We start from the raw sequence: 13,385 nt of genomic DNA on the forward strand, positions 1-13,385 counted from the left end.
ACGACTACCTCTTGGACATTACATGAAGTCTGGGGAATTAAGCATTGGGGTCACGGGCGTCAGAGATCTCATGTCCAAGACTTGCAACCACAAGTCGTAGACAAGATGACCGTGTTGCTTTTAATTATACTAACTTGGCTCCCTTATTACTTGACAGTTCATTATTAAAACGAAACGATAGTCGATTTTTTAGGCACCAAAAAACTGAAACGACAACTGGGAGTTTGCTTCCAGAATCATCCACCGTTCATCGCTAACAAGCATCTATTAACTTGCCTCGCTGCATACCGTTTTCGACACTATTGCGGCCCGCTTTTGTTTCTTAAGTCGTGGTTTATCTTGAACCTTGACATACCAAAACATAGACAGTCATAGTATCAACTGTTGCCTCTACTGCCATGCCCGGCTTTGGGATCCAGCCATGCCCGGGCCAGAAGCCGGACCAGGCCAGAAGCCAAAATCTGGGGCAGACAGCAAGGGTTGAGAACACCAAACTTAGATCTTCTAGACCTAAGTCTGAATCTGTGCCTGTGCATAGGGAAATTTTGAACCGAGGCGGTAGGTCCAATCTGTGATATGTGCTCCTCTCCTTCCCCATATTTGCGTGTTTTACCTATATACCCTTCTCTCCAACTCTGCAAGTATTACCTTAGTTGGTGAGCAATTCTTGTCCATCATTTTTCCCTTTATCCATGGAAACAAAAAGTTTCGACAAAAGCAAGTGCAAGTCGGTGAACAGGCTAAGAACAGCCTGGCTGAAAGATAAGTGGCAAGTTAAGTGGCTTGTGCCCTTCTCAGCCATCGTCCGTCTTTGCTTTTGTTGTCTCTCCTTTTTTGCTCTTATTTTTATAGTACTATGCCTTCTTAGGCGGGCGGTATTTTGCTTTTTCGACCTAGGAGGCGTTATAGACATGGTCTAACTTCGTGCCAAAACATCTCTTCCCAATCTGCTCCGCGAAAACCCTCCTCCTTCTCAGTTCAATGTACACCTAACCTGCCTACAAGTGTTTCGTTTTGTTATTTAGCCTATGCCTTAGGTCTTCGATGGTGTGGTGGCATCGTATGAGGCGAGCCTAGTTACATCAAACCATCGGTCTTGGGCCCCGCCCGCCCAGCCAAAGGCCCCTGATCTTTTCCATAACCAGCCTCCACTTATTTCTCTTTTTGCCTGGTTTTGCCCTGTCTTGCCTTGGTTGTGCTTTTGGGCTTGACATGTCGTGTAAACCTTGGCTTCCTCTACATAACCTCAGATCAAAGTGTCAGATGATTCTTGCCCTATCCCTCTTTTACCTTTACCCTTTGCTCTGTATTTGTCCTGAAGTACACTTACACGCTCTCATTTTCGATCAGTTGCTCTTCATCACTCTATTTCATAGTGAGGTGGCCCAAAGGGGAATGAGGTCCGCATTGTCTTGAGAGAGTTATTCGCTCTTTTTGCACTCATTCTTTTTGCCTCTTATCTCCCCTCCCCTCCTCACTGGTTGTCTGGCCCTCTTCCTTTTACTCCATCTCTTTTGTCTTTCTATTGTATGCACGCGCCCATTCCTCTTTCCTCTCCAAAAAAAAAAAAATCTAAAACCAAGGTTACCATCTTTCCCATGTACCCTGCCCGGGCCTGGCTCATGGCCTATAACCTCACCGGGCTCTCTGTTTTTGATCCTTGCCACTATACCATCCCAAAGGGAAAAGAAACAGATTTGTTGTCTTTGCCATCACCTAGGGCCTCAAGAAGAGACAAAGACAAGGGCATTGCGATTGCGAAAGCCTCCGCTGTGACCGCCTGCCACTATACCCCCCACATATGGTAGCATCTAAAGCTAATACAACAACAGAAGGAATTTCGCCAGAAACTCAAGAGCTAGACACTCTTGCTCTTATTAGGGGTACGACTAGCACAGACGCTGCCACTGCCGCTGTTGGCGCTGGCGCACACAACTCCCAAAACAGTGATAATAAGACGAAGGACCAGCCTTCGACTTCTCATCCTACTACTTCTACATCCTTGACTTCTTTTCCTCCCATTTCTTTTTCTTCCTCTTCTTGTCCTCCTCTTGATTCAAAAAAAGGCTTGTATCCCCACCCTCAACATATTCCCGAACCACAGCTTCTTACCTTAAAGCCTGAATTCTACCAACCCAAGGAATTCAACTCATTTGACCATCCTGCGCCTCCTGCCCCGGTTAACAACGATTTCGACATTTCTTTATCTGGTGCAACCCCTACATCTGCATCCAACATGATTTTTACAGAGCTTTATCGCTCTCGGAGGGCGACTTTGTCTAAAGTGAGGAGCAGCCAGTCTTCAACTGCCACTCCCAACGATGCCTCTGCTCAAGATTTTGATCCCAACTTGCTTTCCCGTGACAAAAGCAAGCAGCGAGAGGCTATTCGCAAGTATCTGGCCAAGAATGTGAAGAACGATTGGGAGTTTGCCTGGACTCGCACAGATGTACCAGCGCTGCCAGTTGTTGTACGTCGGAAAGTCGTCAATGGTGCCGTAACTGAAGTTCGTTACCACGATCCTGCTGTGTCTGAACCAGCTGCCACTACATCCCTTGCGCAGGTACTTAAAAGACGAGAAGGACAGCCTGCAAGCGCCGCTAACCCTGCCATACGTGATTCTGGCGAAGAAGCCGACTCCGCTTCAGAAAATGAATATTCTAGTGACGATGATGACAATGAGTCAGTATATTCCGTCATGACTGAGGATGAGACTCGGTTCAAGCCTAGACTCGAGTGGGACTCTGAATTATCCTCAATCGATTCAGTCCTGGAGCCCATTAGCCCAGAATTGCTTGAGTCTGCTTCCCCACATGAAATCATATTATTGAACAAGGAACGCCGCCGTAAAGCTCTCAAGGAGGAGATGAAATGGAACCAAGGCCTTGCCTGTTTTGAAATCCGGCGTAATAAATGGACATGCGCCAAAGTCGCACGCTTGAGGCCAAAAACTACAACTCTACCTATCGCCGATGCTACATCGCCCTCGACTTCTCCCCGCTCGCCTCGTCGGCTGTTCTTCCGCCATTCAGTTCATAGTACTGCCTCGGCTGGCTCCCCCACATCTACCAACGCAACCTCGATAAATAGCGATTCTGATGTCGCTGTCAATTCCACATCTAAAGCCTCAATTGACACCAACGAATCACATTCCACAAGCGCTGCCGGCAACACCAAGATCGATCAGTCGGACTCTAAACATGAGATATATCCGGTTGAGACACTTCTCCCAGTTGCTCCGCCGCTCCTACCGCCGCAAAATCCTATGCGTGCATCCATCAGCCCTAAGCTATACCTTGCTCTTTACGATCGGACTATCATTCAATCCATGACGCCCAGCTGTCCCATAAATCTGTCAGACATGTTGCCGGCTTGCGTGGCTGGGTGGATGCGTGACGGCGAATGGCCACCTAAGACAGCGCCTCCTCCCTCTCCAGCACCAGCGCGCAGCAGCAAGACAACGGCGGCGGCATCAAACCCAAGAAGGCGCAGCTTTGGCTTCCTTACACGAGAAGAGGAGGGTGCAGGTGTGTCAAAGGGGTTCCGGAGAGGCATTCAAAAAGTACTAGGCCTAGGTGGCAGTGCGGCCGAGTAGTAGAAACCCTCTTTTTTTGCTCTTTGCCTCTCCTCATTTTCTCTTCTTTTCTCATTTGTTGACTTTGGTTTTTTGCTTTTTTTTGATATCCAAGTTGGAGGAGCGGCCAAACTCTCCAGTACTTATCCCGCTTCCTGTCTTCTCTTATCTCTTCCCCCAAATCTGTCTTGTCTGCCTCGACTTCTTTATAGTCCGAGTTCCTCGCAGCGAGACCAAGACATGTATTCATTTTCTCTGGAACTACTGAACACCTACTGCTTTTGCTTCTTTACATTATTATATGCTCTGCTACTTATTAAATTTTACATGCATTGGTACTTTTCTCTTTTTGTCGTTTGTAATAATACATTCTTGATTTTTACTTCTGTTGGATTGATGACCTGGCGATCCAAGCTTCGTAGGAGACGGGTTGTAACGGAAGCCACTGAACGGGGGCTTGGGGTTTTTCTTACCCTTTTCTGTAGGGAAGGGAGAACAAAAGTATGGGGGAGAAGAGAGGAGCTCAGATTATGAAACCAGGGTATTTATTGGAGAAGGCAAGAGAAGAGAGGGTTTTTGTCAAACAGACAGAAAATGTTCCCATACGGCGGTCGGTATGTAATTAACGTGTGGACTATGCCAATGCCGTCGCAATGTGTTGGATTTATTTTTCTTTGGTTTATGAGGGATCAAGCCCGTTGTTAGATCTGAGCGGCATAAAAACATTACCTTTTCCATGTGAAGGAGAGGGACAGGTTATCGCAGTGAGTCAGTCAAGCTATTTGTAGGTGGCAAGCAGCATAGCAGATATTCTCCTGCATGCATGTGAATAGCCTCACCCTTACTGCCTGTAGCACTTGGCGATATTCTAGCATGAATTAATTCTATCTCATTTATTGAAGTGTTGGGCAAGTGCCTTGAAGTTCCTTGTGGAACGTAGCCTCAAGAATAAGAATCAGGTTAGGGCGTAGATGGTCTAATGCAATCATAAACTTGAGAAAACTCAGAATAGAGCCTTCCCTCTAGAATGAAGGGGTTTTTCCTCTAATTTGCGCTCTTTCCCTTTCGAGACACCGACCGTCACTAGCACTTGGCGTAGGTAATGGCAGAAAGCTGCAAGTGTTGTAAGACAGGCATCGCATCTGAACATGCTAAGCAGTTGCTGCTTAGAACAACCGACCAACCAGGATACAGACATTATTAAGATGCTCTTATATAAGGAGATGCACAAGACCACTTCGCCATGGTTAGTGCTTCTGTTGAGAGGCCGAAGAGCAGTGATGCTGTAGATATGGAAGCATGGAGCTAGAGAGGCCTTGGCAGAACAAGAACTGATTGCAATTTGAACTGTATTTTGTTACTATAGCCAACACTACTGCTAGTCTTCGTGAGAAGTTAAAGCCGAGGGGAGGGGGGGCTTTCCCATTTTTAAGGGTTGGTTAAGTTGACGATAAATAGGGAAATAATGAGAATATACTAGGAAAAAGCCAATGAAGAGCAAGACGGTGAAAGGAAAGGAAAAAAGAACAAAGAACAGAAAAATAAAAGAAATTGTATCCTCCCCCTCAAGTAAGCTTGGCTTTCAACACCTCAAACTCCATCCGCATCTCTTCCATCGCTGCTTCGGCCTTCTCTACCCGTTCCCGAAGCTCGCGATTGACCTCGTCATACTGAGCTAGTTTTCTTTCTAGAGCATGGATTAGAGAGCTTTGTGCCGCACTCAAGCCATGGGCGATATCTGGCGTGTTACCATTGACCTTTGGGACGGATGCCATGATGGGTGGCGTGTCTGCTGGTGAGCAGTCAGAGGGAGCTGTTTTAATAGAAATGGGGGAGATGGAGTCTTGGGGCACGTGGATGCGGATGGGAGGTTGGTCGTATTCGTTGGAGGGTGTAGGCGGGCCGTCGTATTGAGAAGAGGTCTCAGAGTCGGGTGTGGTGGGGGAGTGAGAACGGACAGCGGTGTCGGTGGCAGACGGTATTTCACCAAGATGCTTTGGGTCGCTAGTTGCAGTGAGATCCTCAGGAAACAAGGGCCCCGTGGCCTGGCCAAGTAGTCTTGCAAAAATATCTTGCATGTGATCTAGCAGCTCGGCGGCTGTCTCCTTCCAGGACTCAAACGTGACAACTTCAATAACCATCTTGTTGCCTTTAGGGAAGGCTTGGATCTTCCACTCTCTCAACGGCTCTTCGTGCAGATAAAGGGTCTCTGTCCTGCCTCCAAGACCATTGACCAACCCAAGACTGTCTACGTGTTCCACATCTTGGTGCACAACAGTGTCGAACCATTCCGCCGAGGCAGGCCAGCAACCATCACGGGTCAGCTCTGTAATACCTACACCCTCATGTGCCGAGGTGGCCATATGTTGGTCCTGCACAAGCTGCAACAGATCTAGAGCTGTCATGGAGGGCGTAAACTTGATTCGCGTTGGCACATACTGCCATGTTGGGCCAACTACTGTATCTGCATGGGGAAATGCAGTGTTACGTCCGGACACAACCTCACCAAAGACTACGTCACGCTTACCTAGCATGCGTGCAAGACACAGGGCCCAGGCGGCTGTTGGGATAGAAGCAGTGGTGATTTCGGCTGGACGACCGGATATGTCATATTCGCGCTCAATGCAGTAGTGGTTGCGTCGAACCAGTGGAGTGTCTGGTCTGAGAACAGTCGGCTCTGAGCCCCGGAGCAGATCACGCCAATATGGCATGCTGTCGGGAATTGTTCTGATAACATGGTTGGCGAAGGCGGAAAATGGGAGGAGCTGCGGCGTGGGCTGGTTTTGGTAGAGCGCAGCCAGCTCGCGCAGGAGAAGCGGCAGGCAAATCTCATCGTATTGGGCGTGAGAGACGCGGAAGATGAGTGCGCTTTTTGTTTGCTCACCGTCAGTATTGTAAGCTTGGATGAGGAACCACTTGACAAACGAAGACCCGTGAGGCATGGGTGACCGGACATCTATCTTGCACAGATCATGGCAGAAGTCTTTGAGATCGAACTGTTCGTCAACATCGTGGTACAAAATCGGCACATCGATCTTGTCGAGGACAGCTCCATAGCACTTCTTTTTAGCATCACGGAAAAATACCGTGCGTAGAATTTCGTTACGCCTGACTAGCTCGTTACAGGAAATGGCCATCTTATTGGTATCTAGAGGGCGATCAAAGTACATCATCTCGTAACGAGCCGAGAATCGCGGAAAATGGACTGTACCATCGACGGCAATCTCCTGAAGTGGACGAGCAGGGATAATGTCTGTGATATTGCTGTGTTGGCTGCCGCGGAGAGACTGCTGAGCGGAGGCCTTGATTTCACCTAGGTCTTCTTTAGGGATTAGCACGAAAGGAATAGTTGCTTTGGATCTTGTCTCGTTGGCTTGGAGCTCTTCCATAGCGTTGGCCATGTCGTAGAGAGTGCGGCTTTGGAACATCTTGGCCACAGTCAAAGTGATGCCAGATAAACGCGCTTCTGAAACTAGCTTCATGGCCGTGATTGAGTCACCGCCCAGTTGGAAGAAACTGTCACCGAGACTAATTTTGTCCTCTGGCATCCCGAGCACGCCTGCCCACAGCTTGCGCAGTTTGAGCTGTTTATACGAGGTGACAGAAACAGATTTGCTTTTTGAGACTGTCTTGGGCAGCATAGCGGAGATAGAGGACTGATTCTTGTTGCCCTTCAGAACTATCTGACCCTTTTCATCAATGGTGGCTAGCTTTCCAGTCTCGTAAACCGTTTTAGCAGCCTCAGGGCTCAGGCTGAGAATGGATTGTGGCGTGTTTATTTGCTTCAACTGGGCTGCCCCGAAGCCTTCCATATTTTCACTTAAACCACTAGAGATCTGAACGACAAGCTCGCCAACGCCACCGAGTGCAAGAAGGCGGGAACTATCCGTAGGGTCAACAACCCACGCGGCCTCGACATTGGGATAAGCAGAGGCAATGGTAGAAGCAGCAGTCTTGCTGAGGCTGCTGAGCTCTGAAATGTCCTCATCCATCAGAAACTGAATATCCTCAAGAGATTTGTCACTACACTCGACCATTTGTTTGGCGACATGAGAAAATTGACGTAGGGCTCTAGCTAGAACTTTAGAGCAAACTGTCTTCTGATCAAAGCTAGCCATGACCAAGAAGCCCTCAGGATCTAGTGAGCAAACCAGCATTAGGGAGAACGTGTTGAATTTGAGAGACTCTCGAGCGGCCTCAGATTCGCTAGCTGGCATTAAGCGGTTTGCTGGGTAGAGAGAACGGGAAGCGTCAACTTCGGAAGCATCTCCGATGCTCGGGTGCATTACCAAGCCCGTGCGAAGCTCACAAGCTTGCAAAGCATCGGGACTGACACGACGGATGTTTTGGAGACCAAAGTGCTCATGGGGGATTTGCTCAGTAGCTGCGGCTTGAATACTGCTAAGATAGTCCATGACAGAAGCTTGAAGCTGAACCTGGATACGCACAGGAACGGTTGTAATCATAGGGCCTTCGATATCCTCGACGCCGTCAATATGAGCATTACGACCAGTAAGAGTTTCGCCAAGAACGACATCCGAAGAGCCCGAGTAGCGGCTAGCGATTAGAGCCCAGGCTCCCCGAACCACAGTGGCAGTTGTGATTGTTGGCAGCCTGTTGCCAAGAGTGACATATTGCTCTAGTAGACAGTCAGACTGCACTTGATATGACGGGTAGGGAAGCGCAGGGAACTGTGGTCCTGTGGCTCCGTCTAACCGGCCCTTCCAAAACTGCTCGCTGGATGAGCGGTCAATACCGCGGAGATAGGCAATAAAATCCTTGAAAGAAGATGGACGAGTGGTGTCAAGACCATCGTAGGCACGATTGATACGGTCGATGACAAGTGGCATAGACCAACCGTCATAGAGAGCGTGATGCATCGACAGGACAAAGTACTTGCGGCCGTTATTAGTGATGATGGCATAGCGAACTAGAGCCTTGCCAAGATCCATGTGGTCGTCGCGATCCAAGGATAGATACTCGTGTAGCTGGGTAGTGGAAAGAGTCCACTCAACTTCTCCTTTGAGAACAACTTGTACCAGGCCCTCACTCGGAAGCTGGACAATACGAGTGCGCAAGATATCGCTGGATTTTGTGGCCTCGTTGAAGGCACTGACCACCCTAGCCGCCACTTCATCGCTTTCGAGCTCGACAACACGCTGGGCAACGAATGCATCCCTAAACTTTGCCGTCAGGGCCATAAGGCCCTCCTGTAGAGGTGAGCAGGGGTAGATGTCAGCAATCTCGTGCATGGGAATACCGCATAGCTCAGAAGCTTGCAGCTGTGCCGAGGCTACGTCGAGACCGGGACTGAGTAGAGAGAAGGGGGGCACTTCTTTCTTTTCAGGTGCATTATCAGCGGCGAATTGAGCGTGGGAGGCCATTTCCTTGAGCGTGGGATACTGAAAGATGGTCGAAATGTTGAGCTGGATGCCGTTTTCACGAGCGAGGCCGACGAGTTTCATGGCTTTCAGAGAGTCGCCGCCTAGACTCATGAAATTGTCATACAGGCTGACCTTGACTTTTGGGCCGAGGAGAGTCTTCCAGAGAATAAGCAGCTTCTCCTCCATTGCCGTTTCAGGGGCCGCTTCAACACTGATCTCTTGGCTGCTGATATTGGTTCTTGAAACACGGAGACTCGCTAGCTGATCGCGGGTCATATTGCCACCTATTTCCCGGAGCTTCTTGCGATCGATCTTGCCGGACACTAACGAGGGCAGGTTGTATAGCGGAATAAAGGTAGCGGGTACCATGTACCGAGGCACGTCGACGCCCATGTTTTTATCTACGTCAATGATCGCCTGACTAACGAGGGCTGTAAACCCCGAGAAGAGGGGTGCCAACGCAGACGACGATTTAGGGGGTGGGCTGGCATTGGTAGTATCAACCTTGGATTCTAAAAAGGCCACGAGGATCGGGTCAGTACCGCCAGGTTTGATCACTTCAGCGGCGAGTTTGATGCCCTGGGGCATTGCCTTGCGGAGGTGAAACTCGACTTCAGCAAGCTCGACTCTTTGACCTCTCAGCTTGACCTGCTGATCTTTGCGACCTACAAACACAATGGAGCCGTTGTTGCTTGGGTCATACTTGACGAGATCACCAGTCTTGTATAGTTTGCCATGCCGGCCCTGGACGCCTTTGTAGCCCCTTTTCAGCCATCCAGGCGCATCAATAAAGACATGAGCTGTTTTTTCAGGCTCATTGAGATATCCTAGGCCAACCACAGGACCCTCGACAACAAGCTCGCCAACTTCTCCCACAGGCATGAGTTGTTCATGGTCGTTGGCATCGACGATCCACATAACGCCTCCAACGCCGTACCCTAGATTGGTGCAGTCGGCACTGACTGTATTGTTGATGGTACATCCGACAGTGCACTCCGAGGGACCATAGGCAATTATGATGCTCGCATGCTCACTCCAGCTAGCAGCGTCGCTGGGAGATATAGCCTCGCCACCAAGGCCCAAGACGTCGAGAGATGGGATGATGTCGGGATCTAAAACCCGGGCAACAGAGGGAGTCATATGGGCCATATTAGCATGTGCCTTGCGAATGGCGCCGCTCAAGTCATTCATGCGCTCAGCATCAGTGGGGATACACAGACAGCCGCCAGCTGACAAGGTGCAAATCATGCAGTCGATGCTGACATCAAAGGCATACGACGCGAAGTCAAAGACACGTGACGAAGATTGGTAATTTATCTGGTTGATTCGAGGAAGCGCACCACTTGCATAGTTTTCATGGGAAACGATGACGCCCTTGGGCTTCCCCGTACTGCCGGATGTGAAAATAACGTACATGGGTGTTGTTGGCGGTACCTTGGGTAAGGTGGCCATTGAGAGAGAAGGGGCCAGAAGCAGGGCTGTGTCCAGCACAATGACCTTGGCATTTTTAGAGATTTTGACACCTAACTCGGCCTGCTGGTAAGACACAATGATCTGTTTGGCGTGGGTTTGTTCGACAATTGTCCGTAGACGGCCTTCAGGCTGTGTGGGATCGGTGAGTGAAAAGGCGGCTCCGGACTTCATGACGGCAAGCACTGCGATGATAGTCCACTTGCATTTCTCAAAGCAAAGAGGAATGACATCCCCTGAGCGCACGCCATTTTGCAACAGGATGAAAGCAAGGCGTGTGGAGAGTGAGTCGACTTCGGCGTAAGTCCAGTTGCCATCCCACGACTCTATAGCAACACTGCTAGGCCAGGCCTTGGCTTTCTCACTGATGACATCATGCATACATCGAGTGGCTGTTTGGGGAACGATTTTGTTCCAATTCCAGACGAGGTCTAAGTCAGCGGAGCGTGCACGTATCGAGCTAATGACAGTGCTGGTAGTGTAAGCGTTGAGAATGTCGCTGAGAACATTAGAGAAAGCCTGGAGGCGGCGATCACTGGCTTGAGGTGTTAAGGCGGGGTTTCGCGACTGGGAAACTAAAGACATGGAGGCACAACGTGGGTCAGGCGAAATTTGGAGCTGATAAGTCCACTAGAATGATAGAAACATGTGAGTTCTGGCTCCATACTGAGGGTTTTGACTGAAACTCACTGAACTTTTAGCTTGGTCGTGGTCCACTGTAGATTCATAGAAGACAATGGTCTTGGGGACAGGAAGCGTGGAAGACTGGTGACTGGGACTAAGTTTCTGTTCTAGGTCCTTCAAGCACGAAGCTAGGGAAGCGTTGGGGGGGAGGTCAATGATGGTTGAGGGCACAACCTCTTGTGTTTTGGCGTCATTGAGCTGTGACGCAGTTTCGAATGTGATGTAGGGGAGAGCCGAGTCTCTGTCAAAACAAAAGGCTATGAGCCATGCCAAGAGAAAGCGAGGGCGAAGGTCAGAGACAGAGGCATCGTAGTTTATGTATAAGCTTGCTTGAGAATGCTCAAAGGTAGCACTACTACCGCGGGCTTCGACGTCACAAGCTGACACCATTGTGAAGCGAGGGGAAAGAAAGACGGTAGTTGACAAAGAGGCGTGAAACTCGGCGAAAGATGAAAGATTGGTGAATAAGATAAGAGCGGTATTAAATACAGAGAACAGCTCGCAAGGAAAAAGCAAGGTAGAAGGAAAAGGGTCCGGAGGGGCAAAAAGGCACCAACTACACAGGTTAATATGCCTGAGTAGTATGTAGTCAGGATGAATGACTGGACATCTGCTCTGGAAGTCCGGGTCTAGGGGGAGCCTGGTATCTGGAGCTTTAAACACAAGAAAGCGCCTATGAGGCTCCTAGGGTATAGGAGGGGCTTACTTGGTTGCTGGTAGAACTGGAGACAGCTTGGAAGGGCGGGGTTGGCGGCGGCTAGAGAGTAGATAGAATCTTTCTAGCTCAGACCATCTCTTTGTCTCTTTTGGTAGACCATCCATCGAATGCGAAGACATCCATAGGGATAGCGAATGGTCGACATTGGACTACCCGCTGGAAGGAGGGGCAATGCTGGGATTAGGCATATTCGGGCCAAGTCTACTACAGATGCCGTTTCCTTGGCTTGGCAAGCCCCGATTTCGGGAGCCAGGTCCCTGGCCAGCCTGGACCGAAAAGTACATGTTTCTCAATAGAGCAACACTGCCCAAAGCGTGGACGGGTGCGAATATGACCAAGGTGCTGCGACCGAGGTGCTGCGACCGAGGTGCTGCTAGCCCAGGTGCCAAGGCTAGTCCGACCCTGAGACCTCGAGGATTGGGAGGGAGGAAGAAAGCAGGATTTGAGGTAAAGGTGAAATCCCCGCCTGCAATAGTTCTTGCTTTGATCAGATAAAATTGGAGCAGTCCATACACATCACGAACTTCGCGTCGATGATGGCGAAGGGAAATTAGATTAAGATGGGAGGAGGGGAAGGGGAGGGGGACATGAAGAGTGAAGAACAACTTGCCAGTTAGCCAGCCTTGCTACCAACAAGACCAGATGATGGCTTTTGCCAGAGCTTGGACATGTTGGATGCCACGGGTTGAGATGATGAATCTGGTTGAGATACGCAGGAGATTTGCTGATGTTGGGAAAATACTTGCCTCGTGCTCCTGCAGGTAACTACTACGAATATTATCTTTTCCATGAAGGCTCCAGGAAAGGAAAGAGTTACAGTACTACTTTCCTGGAAATTTAGCGCCTTCCTTGAATGTTGGCTGTGTAAGATCACGAAAACCAACTAAGCCATGTCTTACATGCCTCCGAGAAATGTAGCATTTAGTGCCTGAATAGGGATAGGCCGAGGAAGGGTTTTTTATTAGGAAAAGCCTCCAGGGAGAGAGGCCGAGAGTTTCAGCAATCAACTAGCCTTCCAGCGTACGGTCCAGTCCGGCGGTCGTGGTACGCACGGCCTAGCCATAAATTTGTCAATGCTTCTAGACTTGCAGGCCGCAAGCTTGAAGGAGACGTCATCGATTTTAAGCTTGTCTTGGCTACATGATGCTTTCTACACCTCGTGTTTGACTCTCGGATTTATCGACTTTATTGTTGCTTGCGTGCGTTGTGAAATAATCATTGGTCCTGAAAACGCAATAAAATTGTAGCAGCTGTGCAGCGGCCAAATTAGCACATAGCGCTATCCAAATGTGGCAGGCGGGGCACACCATAATAACTTTTTATCAGATTTGATCATCATTATCAATCTTTTAATCAATTCCACTGATTATCTGATGATCAGATAATTCTGAACCTTTTATCGAATTTATCAATCGCCAAGAACTTGTCAAATGTCACAAGCTTTTCTATCTACTTAACGAAGGCTAAATTATATCCGAAGGTACTTCTAACTGCATGTGGAAGGCGGCCCGGGTACGGGCATACGTACGTTTATTCACTTTTTATCAGATCTTTT

General features: G+C 49.2%; 2 protein-coding genes across 2 annotated transcripts; one reads left to right on the forward strand and one right to left on the reverse strand.

Annotated features, from left to right (window-relative positions):
• Window positions 1-1,801: 1,801 nt before the first annotated feature.
• HOO65_060402 (mitochondrial AAA ATPase) lies at window positions 1,802-3,595 on the forward strand (the record flags this gene model as incomplete). Its single annotated transcript, XM_071001129.1, has 1 exon — window positions 1,802-3,595. One exon carries the CDS (start codon window positions 1,802-1,804, stop codon window positions 3,593-3,595), a length of 1,794 nt encoding a protein of 597 aa, XP_070857752.1.
• Window positions 3,596-5,139: 1,544 nt separating this feature from the next.
• HOO65_060403 (Nonribosomal peptide synthetase 4) lies at window positions 5,140-11,502 on the reverse strand (the record flags this gene model as incomplete). Its single annotated transcript, XM_071003583.1, has 2 exons — window positions 5,140-11,058; window positions 11,119-11,502. The coding sequence occupies 2 exons, from the start codon at window positions 11,500-11,502 to the stop codon at window positions 5,140-5,142; spliced, it is 6,303 nt and encodes a 2,100-aa protein (XP_070857753.1).
• Window positions 11,503-13,385: the final 1,883 nt, after the last annotated feature.

The sequence above is a fragment of the Ceratocystis lukuohia genome (assembly GCF_044167205.1).
Source record: "Ceratocystis lukuohia strain C4212 chromosome Unknown Supercontig6_pilon, whole genome shotgun sequence".
Taxonomy (NCBI): Eukaryota; Fungi; Ascomycota; class Sordariomycetes; order Microascales; family Ceratocystidaceae; genus Ceratocystis; species Ceratocystis lukuohia.